We start from the raw sequence: 17700 nt of genomic DNA on the forward strand, positions 1-17700 counted from the left end.
TGCAAAGTTGCGGCTTAAATAGAGCCAAAGAAAAATGATCACGGTAGTTTGCCAGGTTGTCAGCTTGCCGGTAAACCGGGATGAAATGGATCTTATGAATGGAGGGCCATGTTTATCAGCTCTGTATAGAGATCAGCCTGGGCACGAAGTGTTGTATCAGGGAGGGCGTAGTAAATTCCTACCGTAAAAGATATAGCGACCAGAAAGAAACCACAGCGAAGACCTGAATTTTTCGAAATCGAGTAGATGGTCTCCCCAAGACGTGGTCTGCGGGATAATTTGTTAGCGGGGACTTTCTTGGGTCGTCTGGGGAAATTGTGGAGGGTTGATGTTGTACCTATCATTTCCACCCGCACTGACCCGCCGCCACGGTGTAATTTCCGGGGAAAGCGATTTGTACCACCAACGGACACGGGAAAATATGCAAAACGAGTCAAGAGAGTTGAAGGTCACAATGCACAAGAAGAGGATGGAAGAAGCGAAGGAGTCACCCAAAAGTGGTTGTCTTTGATCATTTTAACATGTGAAAGGCCCCCACATCACATGCCAGTGACGCCATCAGCTGACGGCGAGTCTGCGAGTACATACATTATGTGAACGAAGAAAACAACCACTACAGTGACTCCTATAGGTCATAACAGCCACCAGGATCACTGTCAGCAGGATATCACGATGAATGGTATTTCACCGGCCTCGCTTGGCTGCGATCTCTTGACTGCAGGTCACGTGTATTATCCCTGCAAGGACACGACAACAACGCGTCAACTGAACAACACTCGAAAGCTGTGCAAACAGTCGAGATACTTCTACCAGCTACCATGGAAAAGGACAAGGAAAGGTTTCAAATAGTGTCCGATCTTCATCTAGAATCTCCGGCCGCTTATGATGTTTTTCAAATAACCCCTAAAGCGCCCTATTTGTGCCTCCTGGGCGACATTGGATATGTCAAAGACGATGGCTTTTTCACCTTCCTACGAAGTCAACTTGAGCTTTTCCGGGCAGTCTTTCTAGTTTTTGGTAACCATGAGCCATATCACAGCAGTTGGGTGGAGGCGAAGCAGAAGCTTGAGCGTTTCAAGAATGAGATCGAAGTCTCCACGGGCCAAGCACATGGCAAATTTGTTATCCTTGATCAAACGAGATATGATATTTCATCCAATGTCACTATACTCGGATGTACATTGTTCTCGAAGATCTCCAAGGAGCAGATCGAAAATGTTAATTTTGGGCTGAACGACTTTTATCATATCGACGACTGGACCGTCGATGACCACCAGAAAGCTCATGTGTCTGATCTGGCGTGGCTAACTGAACAGCTTGCTTCCATCTCAGCATCAAAGCCAGACCTTTCAATCATTGTTTTGACTCATTATAGCCCCACGACCAACGAAAAGGCCATCGACCCTAGGCATGCGACCAGTCGCATCTCCTCAGGGTTCATGACCGATTTGACTAGGGAGCCCTGCTGGCAGAACGCAGCTGTAAAGGTCTGGGCTTTTGGTCATACTCACTTCAACTGCGACTACCAAGACGGCGAACACTGGAAAAGGGTCATTTCAAATCAAAGAGGCTACTACTTTGCACAAGCAGAAGGATTTGACATAGAAAAGGTGGTCGAAGTTTAGAAGTCTCCTTAAGTCACCGGCGCCTACTTGGTGGCTCGGCCTTGAAAAATAACAAACGGTGGGAAGTGTACAAGAGTAGATATCTATTTTTGGAGAGCGAATATCTTGCAATTGCCCCGCCGTCTCTGATCTTCATTTATCTACCTGCCAATGATACTGGCATGCTAGTTTCGCAGGGGTTTAGTATATGGTCGCCCCAAAGTATTTTGCCAAAAGGATTCTTTGAAATAATAGTAGTATGTTATTTTAGGTATCTACAACTTGAAATAGCTTCAAAGCAAGATGTCGCATATCAGCAGAGCACTGAATCGCGTTTTAGTGAAAAGTATTCCAAAGGAACAAAGTAACGTGGGCTGAGAGAGTTGGTCAAACTTGAAGCAAACAGAGCAGAGCAAAACTTGAAATAGAAAAATAGCCCAACTGGAACAAGTTAAGTTATACTGCCCAAGCGACAGACTAACTTATTAACAAGATAAATAGTTGAGCAAAAGACGGATTCCAGTCCGAAATAGCTATTCATGTTATTATGTGATTTAAAAAAATTGACTATGTCTGTATGACGACCGTAGGGCATATAAAAAATATTTAGAAGAGAGTATTCTCAACTTGAAAACGAGGAAATCTGGGCATTCCTGGATGGGTAAACCTGCCATCACTCACCACTACCCTTCTAACCACTCTTCCGAAACAGCATACCCCAACACACCAACCGTCAAATCTATTCAAACCACTTAATATTATCCTTACAAATCTTCCAAAGATTCTCCTGATTGTTAGGAAGGTTCCTACCCCAATCACGATTCCCATCAATTTTCTTCCACCGTAATCATGGCTCGCTGGCAAAGGAGAATGTTGAAAGATGGCTGCATGTTTATGGGATAAGCTTTGAAGTGTCGGACTGTTCGGACTTTTCAGAGAGTTCAGACTGACGAGATGGTTTTTTGGGCGTGACTTCCTACCCCCTCCCCCCAGTTACTGGAAAGAGTCCTCAGTCACATCCTCGTCCACAAGAGGTCAACACAAAGAGCATACTCTGTCTCTAAATCCAACATGGGCCATAAGGTCACGCTGCAAATCATACACACCGCATATTGAAGTCAGTTTTTCCTGGTTTATGAAGCAATCTTGGCCGGGGGCGCCGTACAATAGTGCAGCGCACGATTTTTTTTGGGTTGCCCCAATATTTAAGAACGTTTATTTTATCTGTCTTGAATCACCCACAGTACTCACGAGGCGAAGCCATGCCTCTTCAACCGCCGCAGGTATATCAACATGCGCGATAAACCCTCTTCCCTTCGGGCCATATCCCTGTTCATCATCCCTAAGTCGAGGAATTTCCCCCAGAATAAGCTCAAGGAATCGTTGGTGTTTCCAAAGACGAGAAGGACAGTCAACGGTTGAACTGTATACCAGACATCCATTCGAATTCACCTGAACCCGCGGCACGATTACGGGGCAGCTGGTAAACAACACGTTGCACGGCCCACCCTCGTAGGTTTTCTCAAAGGTAGCCTTCGTTCTCAACATCATAGTAGGATCTTGAACAATGATGCAAGTTTTCATGTCATAAACTGCTGAATCGTCGAGTACTTGCCGGGTAAAAGAGGCGTTTTGGCCACAATTTGTGGACCGATCCTCAATGAGAATCTGGCATCCTTGGGCTGTAATCGCAGCGCGATCGAAGAACTTATCCAAGATTCGCTCGAGAACCCTCGCCTCTGGTAGTCCCTCTATTTCATTGTAGATTTTGGAGTACCTTTCATGGCATCGAACTGCCTCGTACAGCAATTGTGTCGAGTGACCAATGCCCCCGCATAAGACGAGGTACTTCGCGAGTGATGGTCGCCGCGTAAGTGCGGCGAAAAGGGTGGTGGCTTGATCGAGAACAGCAGAGGCGCAAATAACGATACAGTCGACCGGCTTGGTAGATGCAGGTGATAGGTCTTGCAGTTGGGCATCACTCATAAATTCAGCCAGAAGGTTGATATCGGCGGCTGTGATATCATCTACCCGAGCCATGGTGTCGAACGAAAACGGCATATGTTGTTAAGCTGCGTAAGATGTAGGAAAATTTTCACGATACTTTTTGCTAACATTCGTGGCGTTGGGGGTTTGACTCGATAAAATTTCCAGAATGCAAAGTTCATGTTGTGATGGACCGAAAAAGGAAGTCAACCCGGTGGACCGCCATTTGATATCTGCCAGACTGCCCCTCATTTAATCAGGGACACTGACAACCTCCAACTCGTACTTATTGCCCGTCGTCCTTATATTACTCAATTATTTGGAAGTTTGAACCAAAAGAAAATTTCTATCATGCCATTTAAACGCTAAGCAAATATCACATAAGGCTAAAGAAGCAGAAAGATCCAATACCCAAACATCAAACTTGCCGGCAATAATCCCGCCCATGTATCATTTGATACCTACAAAGCAAAACCTCCCAAGGCATACTCAAAAACCCGGCAATACAAATACCCGCAGAATCACTAACCGTCGTCGCACCGAGCGAGAACTCACGTTCTTCCTCGGGTACACGATCCGCGATTTCCGCAAAGGTATTCACGTAAACCAGCCCGCCCAGCAAGCCTTCCCAAAATATGATAGCAAAGACGATATACACATTTGGTATATAGTTGAATAGAGAGTGAGTAGTCAGAATGGCGAGATTTACCATCTGTAGAATAGCGGGTAGGTAGAGATGATGGACTCGGAAGAAAGGCGTTGAGGAGCGTGAGATGAAAACGCCTACTTGGTAGATTGCGTTGTAGGCCGGATAGAAGGCGCGGAAATTTTTGAATGGCGTTGTGTAGAGTGGGAAGAGGAGGGTTGGAGAGACGCCTTGGTTGATCACGTACTCGGAGACGAATACCACGAGGAGTGGGAGCATGCTAAGACATTACCTCGTTAGAATCGAGATACGAGCAGGCAAGGTGAAGCCACGGGGGTGCAGAATAAGATATACTTACAATGGAAAGAAAAGTTTCCCCAGACGACGCAAGTTCATCCTCGTGCGCTCTGACCAAGTACTGTATTCCGTGGTCTGCACCGATTTCAGGGTATCCGAATGCGCCGAGACAGCAAGAAGTCCCTGCGATTCTCCCGAGTCGTCTTGCTCATTGTGTCTATCTACGTCCATTTCATCTTCATTGGGATGTTCATCTCTTTCAACCGCATAGTAAGACCCAGGCCCTTCTGCAGCCGCCGAACCGGACGATTGTAAAGGCGCTCTTGGCAAAATGACGAAGAAGGCAATAGCCATCACACTCGGCAAAAGTGCGGAGGCAAACAGAGTCACATGGACCGATATATTTAGGGCTGATGTCGCAAGGGCATATGCGCCAGCACCGACTAAGCCCGCGGCCCCGGTACCACTCCCCAAGCGGCCAAGCTGAACGGTCCGTAGAAATGTGTGAGTCCGACGAAGCTCAGTTCGCCACCTCCAGCCGAGAGACTCGCCAGGATGATTCCGGCAACCTTGGATGCGATCGTTCCACCATCTGTATAACTCGGGCTCATGGCCACGATGAGCATGCCGACGACTGAGAGGAAGACGAAGATCAGGACTCGGGTGGAGTATGGTACGAGGTGGATGAAGTATGGGGCGATCAGCTTGGTCGCGAAGGAGGGTATAATATCCGCGAGGAGGACGAGGCCTTTAGGAATATCGGGGCCGACGAGGTCGAGCGCTGCGGAGAGTAGAATCACATAGAGGACATTGTTGACCAGGCCTGCGAGTTGTTAGCGGGGTGCCTCTGTTGAAGTGCAGTTGAGTATGATAGAACACCCACCGAATAGCCAGAAAGCGGCGCAGACCCGCGGGTCTGCGCCCCGGAAGGCTCTCCTGAGTTTATCGCTCAGACGAGTCCACCGCGAAGATGTTGAAGTGACGTCTGTGGCAGGTAAAGCGTCCTGGAGAGACGTGGGCGAGGCATTTCCGGCAGGTGGTCGCGTGAGGGCAAAGACTACAAGGAAAGAAAGAAAGAGAAGATAGGAATGGAAATAGGAAAAGCCCTGGAGGGCAGCAGGATTCCTCTATGAGGTCAGTTTAGGGCCATGGTTTGCGTAGTAGGGGGGCGTTCATCATATCTGATTAAGGGAGGTGATGGGGCAGAAGAAGGAAGGTTGATCCACCGTCAAGCGGCGTGGTGATCCACCGCCAAGCACGGTTAACGCGTCTCGTCGGCAGTTCCACTCTGGGGAGATACGAGTATACGTACGAGTATACGAATAATTAGATGGGGATGCTTAGATTTGGGATAAGATGATAGATTAACCAATCAATAGATACTTTTTTTTATCTAAATACTCTATATGCACACGAGATGCAACATTCTATCACACACTGGGAATATACGCTCGTCCCATGTTCATCAAAAAGGGAAAAAATGGTATATCAAACAAACGTGTCGGAGGCGGCATCCAAACCAAAGGCTCCAACTAGGCCACAACAGAATCCAGAGCCTGCTCCAGAATGTTGAGACCAGTCTTGATCTGCTCCTCGGTGATGGTCAGAGGAGGCACGAATCGAATGCAGCCATCACCAGCAGTGATAATCAGCATGCCGCGCTCGCGGGCAGCAGTAATGATATCAGCAGCCTTGGGGGAGACAGCGGGGGTAAGCTGAAGACCAAGGATGAGACCACGACCGCGGACCTCCTGGATCGCATCAGGGAACTTCTTCTTCAGGGCATCGAAACCAGCGTGGAAGATAGCCGACTTTTCCTTGACAGCGGCTTGCAATTCAGGGTCGGCGAGGCGAGCCACAATGTGGTAAGCCACACGGCAAGCCAGAGGGTTACCACCGAAAGTAGTTCCGTGGTCACCAGGCTTGATGTTGTCGGCGACGGTCTTGCTAGAAACAATAGTAGCACCGATAGGGATACCGTTACCAAGGGCCTTGGCGGAGGTCAGAATATCGGGGTGGGCAGCTTCACCGGAGGCCGGGGCCAGGGAAGGGTGACCGTGGGCCCAGAAGGAACCAGTGCGAGCCAGACCACACTGAATCTCGTCGAAGATCAGGACAGCGCCGGTCTCGTCGCAACGCTTGCGCAGGGCAACCAGAAACTCGGGGGTAGCGACATTAACACCGCCCTCGCCCTGGATGGGCTCAACAATCACACCGCAGGTCTTGTCGGTGATGAGAGTCTGCAGCTGCTCGATATCGTTGTAGTCTCCGTACTTGAAACCGGGGATCATTGGCGCAAAGGGAGTCTGGTACTTGGGGTTTGGGGTCGCGGAGAGGGCACCCATGGTGCGGCCGTGGAAAGAGCCGTTGAAGGAGACAAACTCGTGCTTGTCACCGGAGGGATCCAGAGTGCGGCCGACCTTGCGGGCAAATTTGATGGCAGCTTCGTTGGCCTCGGTACCGGAGTTGGAGATGAAGACTTGGGAGGCATCGCGCATACCACCCGACTCGCGGGTAAGGTTGATCAGCAGTTGGCTGAGGGCACCGGTCCACGGGTTGTGGTAGAGGTTGGAGGCGTGAATAAGAGTCTCGGCCTAGGTTATAACAAGGGCTTCTGGTCAGCTGTGACTCTATACAAAACAGTCGTGACTCATTTTCAAATGCGCACCTGCTCTGCGACAATCTTGGCGATCTCAGGATCGCAGTGACCAAGAGAGTTGACAGCGATACCAGCGGTCAAATCAAGGTACCGACGGTTCTCCATATCCCACAAGTAGCAGCCCTGTCCCTTCATCATCATGGGAGCCGGGCGGACATAGGTCGGCACCATATACGGAGCCCGCTCATTGACGAACTTGACTGTGATCGAGTCGGATGTAGGATCGGGGTTGGGCAGGGAGACATCCTTCTGCTTGACGGTTAGTTAAACATGAACACAAGTGCAACATCCAAGCGCAATATGTCGGTCAATTGCAGCAATTGCACCTACCTTGACCTGAGCCTGAGCAGCGCTGGTTGCTGCAAATCGGCGCTGCAGCGGGGACTCGACCGATGCGACCAGCTTCGAGGCGCGAGGGAGACGGCGCGCAGCCAAACGGAGAGCAGACATGACCACGGTGGTTATAAAGGGAATTGGTCGTGAGAGTCCGAGAGGAAGGGGAAGAGGAAGAAGGGAGGGAAGGTTCAAGTCCAATCGAGTCATTCACAAAAAAAGGCGATGTCGGCGACGATCGGCGTTAGTCAGGCCGGATCGGCGCCACTCCCGAAGCGCCCCTCGCGACTCTTCCTCTTCTTCTCATTTGCAGAGCAAATCCCTCCTCTTCACTTATTCTCTCATCTCTCTGGTCCGATTCAATACCATCGATTTCAAAAAAGTCCCTCAATAATTTCATTCGCCATGGCCTCTCTCATGCGCCGCACGTTTACCCTCCCCTCCGCCTCCAACCGGCTTGCCATCCGTCCTCTATCCACCACCCGCGCATTGCGCAATTCGCAGGACGACAGACCTTCCTTCGGATTCAAGAGTGGCCCGGCCCCTCCTCGCCTACCTAAGGAGGAACAAGAGATCTTCGAAGAGCTTCAACGCCGCTCTACAGGTGCTTTCACTACGCCCCAGGTCAACCAATCTCCGCAAGCCGAGGCCAAAGTCAACAGCAATGGCGAGGAGCTGCACCCGGATGCTGTCAAGGGCGTCAAGCCGGAGTTCGAGGGCGAGAAAAACCCCAAGACGGGAGAAGTTGGTGGACCCAAGAATGAGCCTCTGCGGTGGGGATCTGGGGGAGATTGGAGTTATGGTGGACGTGTGACGGACTTCTAAGTCGGATGTTACATGGTGTCGACTTGCATACAGCTGGCGTTGGTTACTCCTTTCCCCACTCTTGCTGATCATATTTAACTGCATATTGTAAATGGTTTGATCAATTGATGTACATATAATGGACTCAACTGGAATCCGAATTGTTCTGTCCATGTCACAAACACGGTTTGTTTCTCGCGAGATTGTTGCATGTGGTGGTTGTATTCTGATCCGAAGGGTGAACTATTTGCTGGAACGAAATCGCGTGGGAACTTGAAATGGCTACAAATTATGATAGTGACAGAACGCCTGCTCTTCAAATTTTTGACAGCCGACCCAAGGTTGCCTTGCCCGCGCGACTATCATTGATGCGGCCCAGCTCACCACTGATCCATGACCCGATCTGCGACATTTCCTCCAAGCTGATACCCGTATGCATTCCCAAGCTATGGATCGTGTGGATAAGATCCTCCGTGGAGACATTGCCAGTGGCACCCTTGGAGTACGGGCATCCTCCCAGACCTCCAACACTGCTATCGAAAATGCGGACACCGTGCTCCAGCGCAACAATCGTATTCACCAAGGCTTGTCCGTAAGTGTCGTGGAAGTGCAACGCCAGGTCAGTGTTGGCAATCCCCGCGGCCTTGAGAGCTTTCAGAAGCTCCACGGTTCGGGGCGCCGTTCCCATGCCGGTGGTATCGGCCACCGATACCTCGTCGGCGCCCATCTCCAGGAGAGTTGCCGTGATATCTGCCACCTTGGTTGGGCTCACCTCGGGGCCTTCGTAGGGGCATCCGAGAGCAACTGATACATAGCCGCGAACTCGGATATCCTTTGTCTTAGCCAATGCGACGATTGGCTTGATGCGCTCCAACGACTCGGCAATTGTACAATTAGTATTAGCTTTGGAGAAAGCTTCTGTGGCGGCTGCAAAAAGAGAGATTTCGGTGGTGGTAGCGGCTTTGGTTGCCGAGCCCGGTGCATGGGCAGGAACGCCAGTGGAGTCCATGATCTTCACCAAGCTTTCCAGTCCCTTAATGTTAGGAACAAGGTAGTTGTATGCGATTGTTGTATTTTGAGATGAAGGCGGGGATGTGAGAAGATGCTCGCAGATTTCAGCCGTGCTTGCCATCTATGATTCCCATACAGATCAGATCAGTCAACTTGAAGTCTATCCCCTCATACGACCGAGGTGTGCCGAGAGCTATATATACCTGTGGTACCCATTTGGCGGGGACAAATGAGCCAGCCTCGATGGTAGTGACACCTGTCTTGGCCAATTTCTCAATCAATTCGAGCTTTGTTTCCTTTGGAATGGCCTTCTTTTCATTCTGTAGACCATCACGAGGGCCAACCTCGACGATGCGTACATGGTCCGAGGCTAACCGCGACTCGGTCGCAAAGCGGCGAGTAGATAGAGGTGCCCGAAAGGTGGATAGCAGGCGTAAACGGGGTCGAAATGCCATTGCGGAAGGTCAGGTATACCTATTATAGCAGAACCAGCAGTAGGGTATGAGTAGGAGTAAGTAGAGAGTAAGTAGGTCGAGAGTCAAGAAGAGGAGGAAAGTGTGGGTGGCATCACTCCGCATCTGTTGGAGAGCGCCTTCCCTTTCTTGGACTAGCGTGTTATCAGCCCCACCGCAAAAAATGAAGAAAGCCGCGGGGTTCCTTTGCGATCATCCCACCTCCAACACTAACATTATCATTGTCATTGATTCGATCATGGAGGATCCTACCACCCAGACAAGTCCTTTGCGACAGCCAAAGAAGCGTTTTGTTGGTCGACGCACAGCAGATGCTCAGGCCCAGAAGGATGGAGGCTCCAGTTCCCAGCAGGATGTCGAGTCAACATCTGTCCAGCGAGGTATGAAGGATTTGTCGCAACTATATTCCTTGACCTGTGATTCACTCGTACTAACATTGGATTCCCCTCAGCGGCTCCACGACGTACCCCTCGAACCCTGAACCAAGTTCCACCTGAGATCCTGAACGACCCGGAAATCCAAGCAGCCATCGAATTACTTCCAAAAACTACTCCTTCGAAATCCCCAAGACCATTCACCGTGTGCGCACATCCGGAGCGAAACGGGTGGCCTTACAATTTCCTGAAGGTCTTTTGATCTTCGCTACCACCATCTCCGATATCTTGACCCAATTTTGTCCTGGAATCGAGACTTTGATTATGGGCGATGTCACCTACGGTGCTTGCTGCATTGATGATTACACCGCGCGAGCGCTTGGCTGTGATCTGCTTGTCCACTACGCCCACAGTTGCTTGATTCCCGTTGATGTCACCAAAATCAAGACCCTTTATATCTTCGTCGATATCAGTATCGATACTGCCCACTTGATCGCAACTCTTGAGAGAAACTTCCGGCCCGGCCAAACTATCGCTACAGTGGGCACCATTCAATTCAACGCAACTCTCCACGGCCTGAAACCAGTTTTAGAGCGTGCCGGCTTCAAGGTTGTGGTCCCACAGATCATGCCACTTTCCAAGGGCGAAATTCTAGGCTGCACGTCGCCTCAGCTTTCCGACACCGATATCGATGTTATTCTCTATCTCGGCGATGGTCGCTTCCATCTTGAATCCGCTATGATCCACAACCCCACCATCCCTGCATACCGCTACGACCCTTACTCCCGCACGTTGACCCGTGAGAGCTACGATCACCAAGAGATGCACACCATTCGACGTGATGCCATCAACACCGCTAAATCTGCCAAGAAATGGGGAATTATTCTGGGATCACTGGGTCGTCAAGGAAATCCCAACACAATGGCGATGATTGAACGTCATCTTGCTGAGCGGGGCATCCCAGTGGTGAATCTGCTGCTGAGCGAGATCTTCCCTGGCAAGTTGGCCTCAATGGCTGATGTCGAGTGCTGGGTTCAAATCGCTTGCCCGCGCTTGAGTATCGACTGGGGATATGCCTTTGCGCGCCCGTTGCTGACACCCTACGAAGCACTGATTGCATTGGGTGTTCGTGAGAACTGGGACAAGGCGAACAAGGGTGTCTACCCGATGGACTTCTATGCCAAGGAAGGTCTCGGTCGGACGAAGCCGGAGCAGCACGCTTGCAAAGCCGCTTAAGTGGTTTATAAGTTCAGCGTTGGATGCATTTCAAAGAATATCAAAAAGTATATACCCCGGATAGAGCCCAGCAGGTCTGGCCAATTGGAAATAAACAAAATAGAATCTACATCACATATTTCTCAGTCTTAATGCACCGAATGCATCTCAATCGCATTAACAAGAGCTTCCTTCGCTTCGCCGAGGTTGAATTGGTGCATCGGCAGCTCTGTCCAGAGGCTCTCTTGAGCAACGCCTTGCCAGAGCATAGATTCTGTCCCAAATAGCACATTCCACCCCATCTCTTCACAGCGATTGAAGAAGTAGGTCCGAGGATTAGGATGATAGCACATTTCCAGAACAAATCCTTTTTCTTCCTTCGCCAAGAAAACATCCACAATCTCTCTCGCAAGAATCTCACCTTTTTCTTTCGGGGTGATATCCGGCACCGTCCCAACAATAAGAGCCGGTGCTTCTAACACAGCCGCCTCGGCGATAGTCGAAACAAATATCAATTCAACATTCAATCCAGCACTTTCGAAGGAGCTCATAATATCCCGAACCTCGCTCTCAACCCGGTTCACCATGTAGATTTTGCTGACCCCCATCCATTTTGAAAGGGCATAAACAGCTGCCCTACAAGCTCCCCCACCACCAATCACCAGAGCCGGTCTTCCAGCTGACTGCGCAGGAAGTTGAGAATGATTCCTAAGAAAAGCTTCCCGGACCCCAATGGTATCTGTGTTAGTACCAATATATCGGGTCCTTCCATCTTCACCCCTGCGAAGGAAAATGGTATTGATAGCACCAACCATGCGCGCTTCTTCGGTCAGCTCATCTACGGCGGAGAGCATGGTGACTTTATAAGGCATAGTGACGGCGCAGCCAATGACATCCGATTGTTTCAGCGTGGGGAGAAACTTTGTGGTATCCCTTGTCTCCAGCAAGGAAAAAGTCCACGGGACGCCCACTCCCCGGAAAAGATGCCCGTGGAGTAGGGGGGGCCAGAGAGTGGCTGATTGGGTAGCCGAAGAGAAAGGTCTTCATTTGGGCGTTGTGTTCTGCCGGTGTCTTGAAGGTAGATCCATATTTGTATGATGCTGCCAGGATATCGGCTGAGCTTGATGCGGGGTCCATGTTGCGAGAAGAGGATTGAAGAATATTTGAATGGTCTGTGGGTGTCTGGTCGATGAATAGTGCAGATCAACGAGTTTGAATAGATCGAAGGCGTATTTAATGATTCAACTGAACGATGATCAATTGTTAGCTCCAAGTCCTTGCTGTCATGCAGTAAGTTTCGGCTAAGAAAAAGACCGCGCCGCCGGGGTCGTTCATTCCGACGGCTTCAAGTTCGACGAAACAGTATACAAACCCGTCGAGCGAGGGTTTATCTACGCACTATACACTCAATAGAAAAAAAAATGAGCTAAAATCTCACAGTCTGTCTATTGGTATACTTCATCCAAAGCTGAAAACGCCTTAGTTATTTACAACAATCCTGCCATCTCCTTTCTCGCTTTCTCTCGCTCGTGCTCAGCAACAGCTTCAACCATCTTCTCCCTGGGTGGCTCAAGACCAGTCCAGAGACCAAACTGGTCATATCCTTGGGCCAGAAGGACCTCTAATCCTGTAACAGTTTGCCACCCTGGATGTCTCTGGGCAACTGTTAGGAGCGGCGTCTGCCTAGGCTTATATGCCATCTCGATACAAAGGCCCGAAGAGCCAAATATGCCAGAGAACTGATCCTCAGTCGTGACTGTTGCAGGCACAGTTCCGATAATCACATGCGGCATGCGAGGCAACTCTTGTAGGTTCGGGAGTATAGTAATTTCAAAGGCAGGCTTGAAATCCTTCTTAACCTTTTCAGCCACGGACTGTGTGCGGTTGACGAGGTAGATATGCTGAATACCTGCTCGGTGCATAGCATATAAAGCAGCTCTGGAAGCACCCCCGGCACCGATAACCAGTCCTACAGTCGGCTGCTGGGTTGCCACTTTGGAATAATCCTTGATGATGGTGTGTAGTCCCGACCAGTCGGTGTTATCACCAATTACCGTGCGACCGTCGCTAGTGTTCTTGATAACCAGTGTGTTGATTGCTCCGATCAATTTGGCTGTGTCTGTCTGGTCGGTACAGTATTTGTGAACGTGCAATTTGTGTGGCATAGTCACACTTGCACCACCTAGTTTCTTATCGGAAATCAAGTTTGCCACGTCGTCGATGCTAGGTGATTCGCGGATATCGTATGTGAAGGGTAGGCCATAATGTTGGAAGCCCGAGTTGTGAATGGTAGGTGAAATGCTGAATGAAATGCCACTGCCAAATATGTGGAAGGCTTTAGGGGAGTGCGTCGAGGCCATTGAAGAGGTGGTTGATTTGCAATGCTGGGAGTGGGTTTGGGATTCTGTGAAGGAATGGAGATTCTGTGAAGGAATGGAGATTCTGCAAAGGAAATCAATTCTCTTTCACTAGTTTTCGATATCTTTTTCTATTTGTTCTCAACATAACCGTGATCTAAGTAATTCGGTTTAGCTTCGGTTATGGATTTAGCCTCCCTTCGATGGTGTGCAAAGCCACGCCGGTCCGAACCAGATAAGACTCATATAGGATATGATTAAATCCGTCTCAAAACATGACATATTAGGTGAATGAGGGGCATTGCCTTTAGATATAATTGGAAACAAAGGATACCTTCAAGGGTTTCTCACGTCGAACCCAGTCCTCAGCAAAAATGGCACAACAACAAGAGATGTCCCTCCACCTTGTTGGGGTTGGCGTTACGCATTCTATTGCGCCAAATATGCACAACTATATCGCCAAGTCTCTCGGTCTGCCATGGACATTCTATGCGACCGAATGCCCGACCACAGAAGAGCTGCTCAACCTGGCCCGAAACCCGAAAACCGCTGGTCTCGTTGTTACAATGCCCTACAAGGGCTCGATCATGGAGCATCTCGATGAGCGTGACGAACTCGCGTCCATAATTGGAGCATGTAATAATGTCTACTACAAGAACGATGGCTCTAGGCGAATCTGTGGTACCAACACAGACTGGAGGGGAATCAAGGGCTGTTTACTAGAGAAAGGAGAAGAGAAGACCAGACCTTCCCCAACATCTCTCGCATCAGCTTTGATCATCGGTGCTGGTGGAGCAAGTCGTGCGGCTGTCTACGCTCTCAGCGAGCATCTTTATTGTCCAACAATCTATGTCTTGAATCGCGACGATGAAGAGGTGGTGAACCTCATTCGTGATTCAAAGAAACTCCCCAATCCTCCGAACATCGTTCATGTCAAAACGATCGCACAGGCCGAGAAGCTATCAAGCCCTTACTACATTGTTGGCACGGTTCCTGATCTTGAGCCCAAGACAGAAACCGAAATCGAAGTCGCTTCGATTACGAAGCAATTCCTCTCCAGATCGGAGAAGGGAGTTTTGTTAGACATGTGCTTCAAGCCGAGAAGAACCCGGATGATTAAGTTGGCAGAACAACTTGGATATCCTAGCGTTGAGGGTACACATGTCATTGGATATCAGATCGAGGAGCAATGGCGCTTGTGGGCCGGAGAGGAGGCTTGTCAGAAGTTGGACAGGGAGGGTGCTTGGGATGTTTTACTGAAGGCTGCGGAAGAAAGCAAGGGCATCAATTTTTAATATACTACTATGTTTCCTTGAAGATAATTCAGTATGTTTTGACGATCTTAGAGTGAATCTTGACATTTTGAGAAAACACCTGGGCACTAGGCAGACCTAATAGAATTTCAGTTATGAATTTAGCTTGAACTTGAAGTTCTTTTTACCACCGTGATAGTAGTACTAGCAGCATTCCCGAGAACTTAGATATAGGTAATATCTTGTTAATTACAACTTCAAGTGCGCAGGTGAGCTGCACCGTAGCCTAGCAGTGGCCAATTCCAATGCTTTATTACACAATCCAATTGTCTTTGCCAATGGCCGACTTCATCCATCAATATCCATCAGATGCGGGGGTGGCGTCGGTAATGACCTTTGCCGACACCGGATGATCCGACCGGATAACCCGCCATTAATATTATATTTAGGAACCATGAGATGCACGCGCTTAGGGGGTAAAACTCTAGACTGAATCATTCGACAAACAAAATGGTCGATTTACACTCTTTGCCCGAGGGCACCTGGCCCGAAAACGCTATTCGCAACAACGGCCCGGACAGTCTAGTTCTCGAGCGAGCCAAGCTGCGTGAACTTGCAGAGGGTGGCCTTGCTACCGGTATGTATCCAGCTCTTCCTATCCGATTTAAGCTCTCTAGCTAATTTCATCAGCGACTCATGTGAATGGGAGAATTTCGAATCGATCTTTCACAAAGATGCCCATGTGTACACTACCTGGTCCGGCCGCGTTCACTACAAGGATTTCATGGCGGCCTCGAAAGCGGGTATGGACAAAGGTGCTTTCATTATGCATCGCTGCCATGGAGTGACAACAGATATCACACCCGATGGAACTCGTGCAGTGACCAAAATGAAGGCAACCATCACCCAGCGATTCACCATCGACGGCTGCGAGGTTGACGCCGAAGCTGATTGCCGCTTCTGCTTTTTCTTTGAAAAGATTGATGGGCGGTGGGGTGCTCAGTTTGTTCGTCATTGGTATGAAAAGGATAAGCTTCTGCCAGTGAACCCGAACAAGATTCCCAGAATACACGAGGAGAAGCTCAACTCTTATCCTGAGGGATACAAATGTCTGGCGTATTGCCAGGAGCACACCATGGGTGTCACCGTGCTGAAGGATATGCCTGGACATAGGCGACATGTTGGAACTGTGTGCGGGGAGAAGCATGATCTTCTGTACAGACTATCTAAGGATTGGCTGGATGGAAAAAGCATTGATGTATAGATTTAGCTTGTGTGATAAATTCACTAATCACAACGCTACTGCCTTTGGTACGCATACCATTTGATAGGATTCAAGTTCTTATTTATCATATCTCTAGTTCAAGTTCAGTCTCTCTTGAAACTTCTTCCAGGACAGGATACCCCTCGCTGCGTGTTGATCCGGTACCTGTTTCCCTTCTTCCGCCATGGTTCTCGAAAACAATTCCATAGACACGTAACCGCGATACCCAAGACCCGATATAATCGCTTTAGCCACATCCTCCGCAGGCAAGTAAGCACCTCTTTCCTCTTCATACATGAAAGTTCTGGCGTTCCGCGACCAGCTCATTCGAGCCGGTTGACCATCAAGGTGGAACGGATGACCAGCTACCAGGGGTGATTCCATGCGCTCAGCGTCGACTACTTGGATATAGAAGACTTTCGAAACGTCGACCTCTTTCACGAGTTTCTCCAATGAAAGTTTAAAATTCTCGTCTGCATTTGGCGTTTTGCCCGTTGCGGAAGCAGGATCCGCCCATTCACGGCCAGCAATATTGAAAGTGTCCAGGCACATGCCGAAATTGGGTCGATCGACGCGTTTGACAGTATCCCATATCTTTTCCCAGGTATCGTTATGGGTGCTCCAGCAAAGATTTTCGTAGGCAAATCGTACTGGGGGGTTTTCAGCCGCACCCATGTCCGCGACTTGGCGCAGGTCAGCAGCAATCACCTCTCGATCACCTGTCAATTGCTCCGCTGGTAGGAAATTGGCTGGGATCTGGATGGTATTCGTTCCAAGAGTCTTTGCGATTTTGAACCACAGCTTCAGTTTCTCGATCAAACGTGCATGTTGGTCTCTGTCCTTGAGACCTTCGTAGAATAGGAACGGCTGGAGGCCGATAATCTCAAGACCTTGGGTTTGACAACTCGAATGGACATTTTGTGCTGCTTGTAGAATATGCTCGGATGTTGGAGAGTCGTTTCCTGAGAGCTTGCGAGCGGCATAATCCAGATCTTCATAAAAGATTTCAATGCCTTTAAACCCCGCTTTCCCGGCTTGCTCAATTTTGTAATCGAGGTCGTGCAGCCAAGCACGTCCGAGGGACGCACTCATAATAGCCGGCTTGTATTCCATATCGTATAGTAAGGGCTATCGTTATGGAGAATGTTGGATGGTAATCAAGTGGTCGATTGCCACCCAGTTCGTACTTAACGTCATCTTCTGTAAGGCTAAATTCTTAGCCTATTCCCCCCTCCGGTCAAGATCTCATCCGAATTCTCAGAACTACTAGATTCAAAATACTACCGCTAGCCTCGGCTGTTAGAATTATGTATTCGTCTTGTAGTGACCTGGATTCGTCAATCAATCTTCCGTTCTACGAAGCGCCTGATGTTGGAACTTAATCGTTAATTTCTTTTCTGCTTTCATAGGTATTGTCATTAGAA

At 49.3% G+C, this 17700-nt stretch overlaps 12 protein-coding genes across 12 annotated transcripts; 5 read left to right on the top strand and 7 right to left on the bottom strand.

The window, feature by feature from the left end:
• Positions 1 to 818: 818 nt before the first annotated feature.
• Positions 819 to 1625, top strand: N7509_001611 (Ser/Thr protein phosphatase superfamily; the record flags this gene model as incomplete). The annotated part of the gene is made up of 1 exon (XM_056626248.1): positions 819 to 1625. The coding sequence occupies one exon, from the start codon at positions 819 to 821 to the stop codon at positions 1623 to 1625; it is 807 nt and encodes a 268-aa protein (XP_056492043.1).
• A 1194-nt stretch (positions 1626 to 2819) lies between these two features.
• N7509_001612 (YdcF family protein) lies at positions 2820 to 3644 on the bottom strand (the record flags this gene model as incomplete). Its single annotated transcript, XM_056626249.1, has 1 exon — positions 2820 to 3644. The coding sequence occupies one exon, from the start codon at positions 3642 to 3644 to the stop codon at positions 2820 to 2822; it is 825 nt and encodes a 274-aa protein (XP_056492044.1).
• Positions 3645 to 4976: 1332 nt separating this feature from the next.
• Positions 4977 to 5560, bottom strand: N7509_001613 (uncharacterized protein; the record flags this gene model as incomplete). Its single annotated transcript, XM_056626250.1, has 2 exons — positions 4977 to 5356; positions 5548 to 5560. 2 exons carry the CDS (start codon positions 5558 to 5560, stop codon positions 4977 to 4979), a joined length of 393 nt encoding a protein of 130 aa, XP_056492045.1.
• Positions 5561 to 6065: 505 nt separating this feature from the next.
• On the bottom strand, positions 6066 to 7642 carry N7509_001614 (acetylornithine transaminase; the record flags this gene model as incomplete). Its single annotated transcript, XM_056626251.1, has 3 exons — positions 6066 to 7127; positions 7202 to 7441; positions 7463 to 7642. The coding sequence occupies 3 exons, from the start codon at positions 7640 to 7642 to the stop codon at positions 6066 to 6068; spliced, it is 1482 nt and encodes a 493-aa protein (XP_056492046.1).
• A 288-nt stretch (positions 7643 to 7930) lies between these two features.
• Positions 7931 to 8350, top strand: N7509_001615 (succinate dehydrogenase assembly factor 4; the record flags this gene model as incomplete). The annotated part of the gene is made up of 1 exon (XM_056626252.1): positions 7931 to 8350. The coding sequence occupies one exon, from the start codon at positions 7931 to 7933 to the stop codon at positions 8348 to 8350; it is 420 nt and encodes a 139-aa protein (XP_056492047.1).
• Positions 8351 to 8645: 295 nt separating this feature from the next.
• N7509_001616 (hydroxymethylglutaryl-CoA lyase) lies at positions 8646 to 9795 on the bottom strand (the record flags this gene model as incomplete). Its single annotated transcript, XM_056626253.1, has 2 exons — positions 8646 to 9461; positions 9544 to 9795. 2 exons carry the CDS (start codon positions 9793 to 9795, stop codon positions 8646 to 8648), a joined length of 1068 nt encoding a protein of 355 aa, XP_056492048.1.
• A 181-nt stretch (positions 9796 to 9976) lies between these two features.
• On the top strand, positions 9977 to 11423 carry dph1 (2-(3-amino-3-carboxypropyl)histidine synthase; the record flags this gene model as incomplete). Its single annotated transcript, XM_056626254.1, has 2 exons — positions 9977 to 10193; positions 10312 to 11423. The coding sequence occupies 2 exons, from the start codon at positions 9977 to 9979 to the stop codon at positions 11421 to 11423; spliced, it is 1329 nt and encodes a 442-aa protein (XP_056492049.1).
• Positions 11424 to 11551: 128 nt separating this feature from the next.
• Positions 11552 to 12274, bottom strand: N7509_001618 (shikimate dehydrogenase family protein; the record flags this gene model as incomplete). Its single annotated transcript, XM_056626255.1, has 1 exon — positions 11552 to 12274. One exon carries the CDS (start codon positions 12272 to 12274, stop codon positions 11552 to 11554), a length of 723 nt encoding a protein of 240 aa, XP_056492050.1.
• A 615-nt stretch (positions 12275 to 12889) lies between these two features.
• On the bottom strand, positions 12890 to 13762 carry N7509_001619 (shikimate dehydrogenase family protein; the record flags this gene model as incomplete). The annotated part of the gene is made up of 1 exon (XM_056626256.1): positions 12890 to 13762. One exon carries the CDS (start codon positions 13760 to 13762, stop codon positions 12890 to 12892), a length of 873 nt encoding a protein of 290 aa, XP_056492051.1.
• Positions 13763 to 14133: 371 nt separating this feature from the next.
• N7509_001620 (shikimate dehydrogenase family protein) lies at positions 14134 to 15054 on the top strand (the record flags this gene model as incomplete). The annotated part of the gene is made up of 1 exon (XM_056626257.1): positions 14134 to 15054. One exon carries the CDS (start codon positions 14134 to 14136, stop codon positions 15052 to 15054), a length of 921 nt encoding a protein of 306 aa, XP_056492052.1.
• A 468-nt stretch (positions 15055 to 15522) lies between these two features.
• On the top strand, positions 15523 to 16276 carry N7509_001621 (putative pathogenesis associated protein Pep2; the record flags this gene model as incomplete). The annotated part of the gene is made up of 2 exons (XM_056626258.1): positions 15523 to 15653; positions 15703 to 16276. The coding sequence occupies 2 exons, from the start codon at positions 15523 to 15525 to the stop codon at positions 16274 to 16276; spliced, it is 705 nt and encodes a 234-aa protein (XP_056492053.1).
• A 93-nt stretch (positions 16277 to 16369) lies between these two features.
• On the bottom strand, positions 16370 to 17389 carry N7509_001622 (sugar phosphate isomerase/epimerase family protein; the record flags this gene model as incomplete). The annotated part of the gene is made up of 1 exon (XM_056626259.1): positions 16370 to 17389. One exon carries the CDS (start codon positions 17387 to 17389, stop codon positions 16370 to 16372), a length of 1020 nt encoding a protein of 339 aa, XP_056492054.1.
• Positions 17390 to 17700: the final 311 nt, after the last annotated feature.

The sequence above is a fragment of the Penicillium cosmopolitanum genome (genome assembly GCF_028827165.1).
Source record: "Penicillium cosmopolitanum strain IBT 29677 chromosome Unknown utg000004l:1.0-4361866.0:1.0-4365735.0, whole genome shotgun sequence".
NCBI lineage: Eukaryota > Fungi > Ascomycota > Eurotiomycetes > Eurotiales > Aspergillaceae > Penicillium > Penicillium cosmopolitanum.